Genomic DNA, 1,795 nt, shown 5'->3' with positions numbered 1-1,795 from the left:
CACAAGAAATTCCATATCCTCATGATATAATGGAAAAAGCTCTTTCGTTGACATCGTGGGTTCTTGCTGTAATGGCGTAATTTGCCTCCGTGATGGATATTTCTTTGAGAATTTGCTTGGGTTATGGGATGATGTTTACAACTACGAGAGTAATATTGTTCTATGGAACCCAACTACTTCTGAAACTAAGATGGTACCTCAATCCAATCTTTCACATCTCCTCCTCCTCCTGAACCTTTTTCATTGGAAATTGTAGAATTTGGGATTTGACTCCACACATGTGATTACAAAGTACTCAGGAATTTTGAGTATTTGACTCATGATAACCAATGTGATTACCTGGCGGAGATCTATAGTCTGAGGGATGATACTTGGAGAAAACTTGATGTCCTCTGAATTCTTTGGGAGTTGCCTCGTTATAAGTACGAAAATGGCTACTCTGATTATAATTATGATCATAGAGCTCATACGGGTGCAAATGGTACAATTCATTGGTGCGCAAAAAGAGAGAGACCATAGTCGAGATTTAATTGTTTCTTTCGACTTGAGCAATGAGGTTATCAAAACAACAGCTCTACCAGATGCTTTCAGTTCTCATTTTTGGCGGACAATTCTTTTGCTTGAAATGAGCATGTTGCTTTTGTCTCTGTCTACTAATCATCATGTGGAGTTGTGGGTATTGCTTGAATATGGAGTTGATGAGTCTTGGACTAAATTATTTACCGTAGCATACCCAGAATGTTTGGAGATGTCTCTGCCATTAGGATTTTCAAGAAGGGCGAGCTTATTTTTCTCATCGTGGAATCAACACTTGCTCGTATGGAACCCTCCTGAAGAAACAATTAGCCCTGTTCCTTTGAGAAGAGCAGTACATACAAGCAATTACTTGCAGGCTGTCCCTTACATGGAGTCCCATACTTCATTGAAGGGTTGCAACAAATTAGAAGATGAGCAAAAATTCCGGAGATGCAGCTCAATGTTGAAGCTCTTAAATTTCATCAGAGCTCTTGTGCTTCTTGTCATCAATTACAACTGATATAAAGTTATAATACTTTTATTAATATGTTGCTTATGTATTCAGTTCATGTTGTGTTTTGATACAATTGGTAGAACTGAAATCAGTTAATAAAGGACATTTTCTTTGTTTACTTTATAATAATAATAGTTCACTTCTAACTTTCTTTAATTAATATTTAGAAGTATGATCATCATTACTGGCCAGACCAAACAAATCAAAGCCTTACTTCTCCTTCATTTGATTGGCATAATCATTGCATTTGCCACAATTCTTGTGTATCAGCATCTTTTTTTTCCTTGTGTTTCAACAATAGTAACCATATCAAGAACTGAGAAAATTAATTTTTTTTAAATCTAATAAAATCTCTCTCTCAGGAACTAAAATTGATAGATTATCTTTGGATGGATAAAGATTGTGAATTTGGCTATTCAGATCTGTAACCATCACCATTGTGATCTCCCTTTGGTGGTCATCAATCCAACACCATTCGACAGCCTAATGGGAGATTTAGATAGAGAGCCATAACAACAAATTGTATAAGGATTTTATTGTCATTAAAAAATAATTAAGGGTAAATTGATCATGTTTTTAACAGAATGACCAATTGGTTTAATAGATTTAAAATTTAAGAACTTAATTATTATACAATTTTAAACAAAAACTAACTTGTAGATTTTGCTAAAATTCAGGGACTTAGCTGTAAATTACCTTTAAATATTTTTATATATTTTTATGTATAAAAAAAGAAAAAAAAAAATATGGCTATTATATTTGCTT

The 1,795-nt window shown here is 33.8% G+C and overlaps 1 protein-coding gene across 1 annotated transcript; it reads left to right on the top strand.

The window, feature by feature from the left end:
• Positions 1 to 430: 430 nt before the first annotated feature.
• LOC122723471 lies at positions 431 to 1,036 on the top strand. Its single transcript, XM_043955623.1, has one exon. The coding sequence runs from the start codon at positions 431 to 433 to the stop codon at positions 1,034 to 1,036; it is 606 nt and encodes a 201-aa protein (XP_043811558.1).
• The last annotated feature ends 759 nt before the right edge of the window (positions 1,037 to 1,795 follow it).

Source organism: Manihot esculenta, chromosome 4, assembly GCF_001659605.2.
Source record: "Manihot esculenta cultivar AM560-2 chromosome 4, M.esculenta_v8, whole genome shotgun sequence".
NCBI classification, from domain to species: domain Eukaryota; kingdom Viridiplantae; phylum Streptophyta; class Magnoliopsida; order Malpighiales; family Euphorbiaceae; genus Manihot; species Manihot esculenta.
This window is presented reverse-complemented; position numbering and strand designations above follow the sequence as displayed.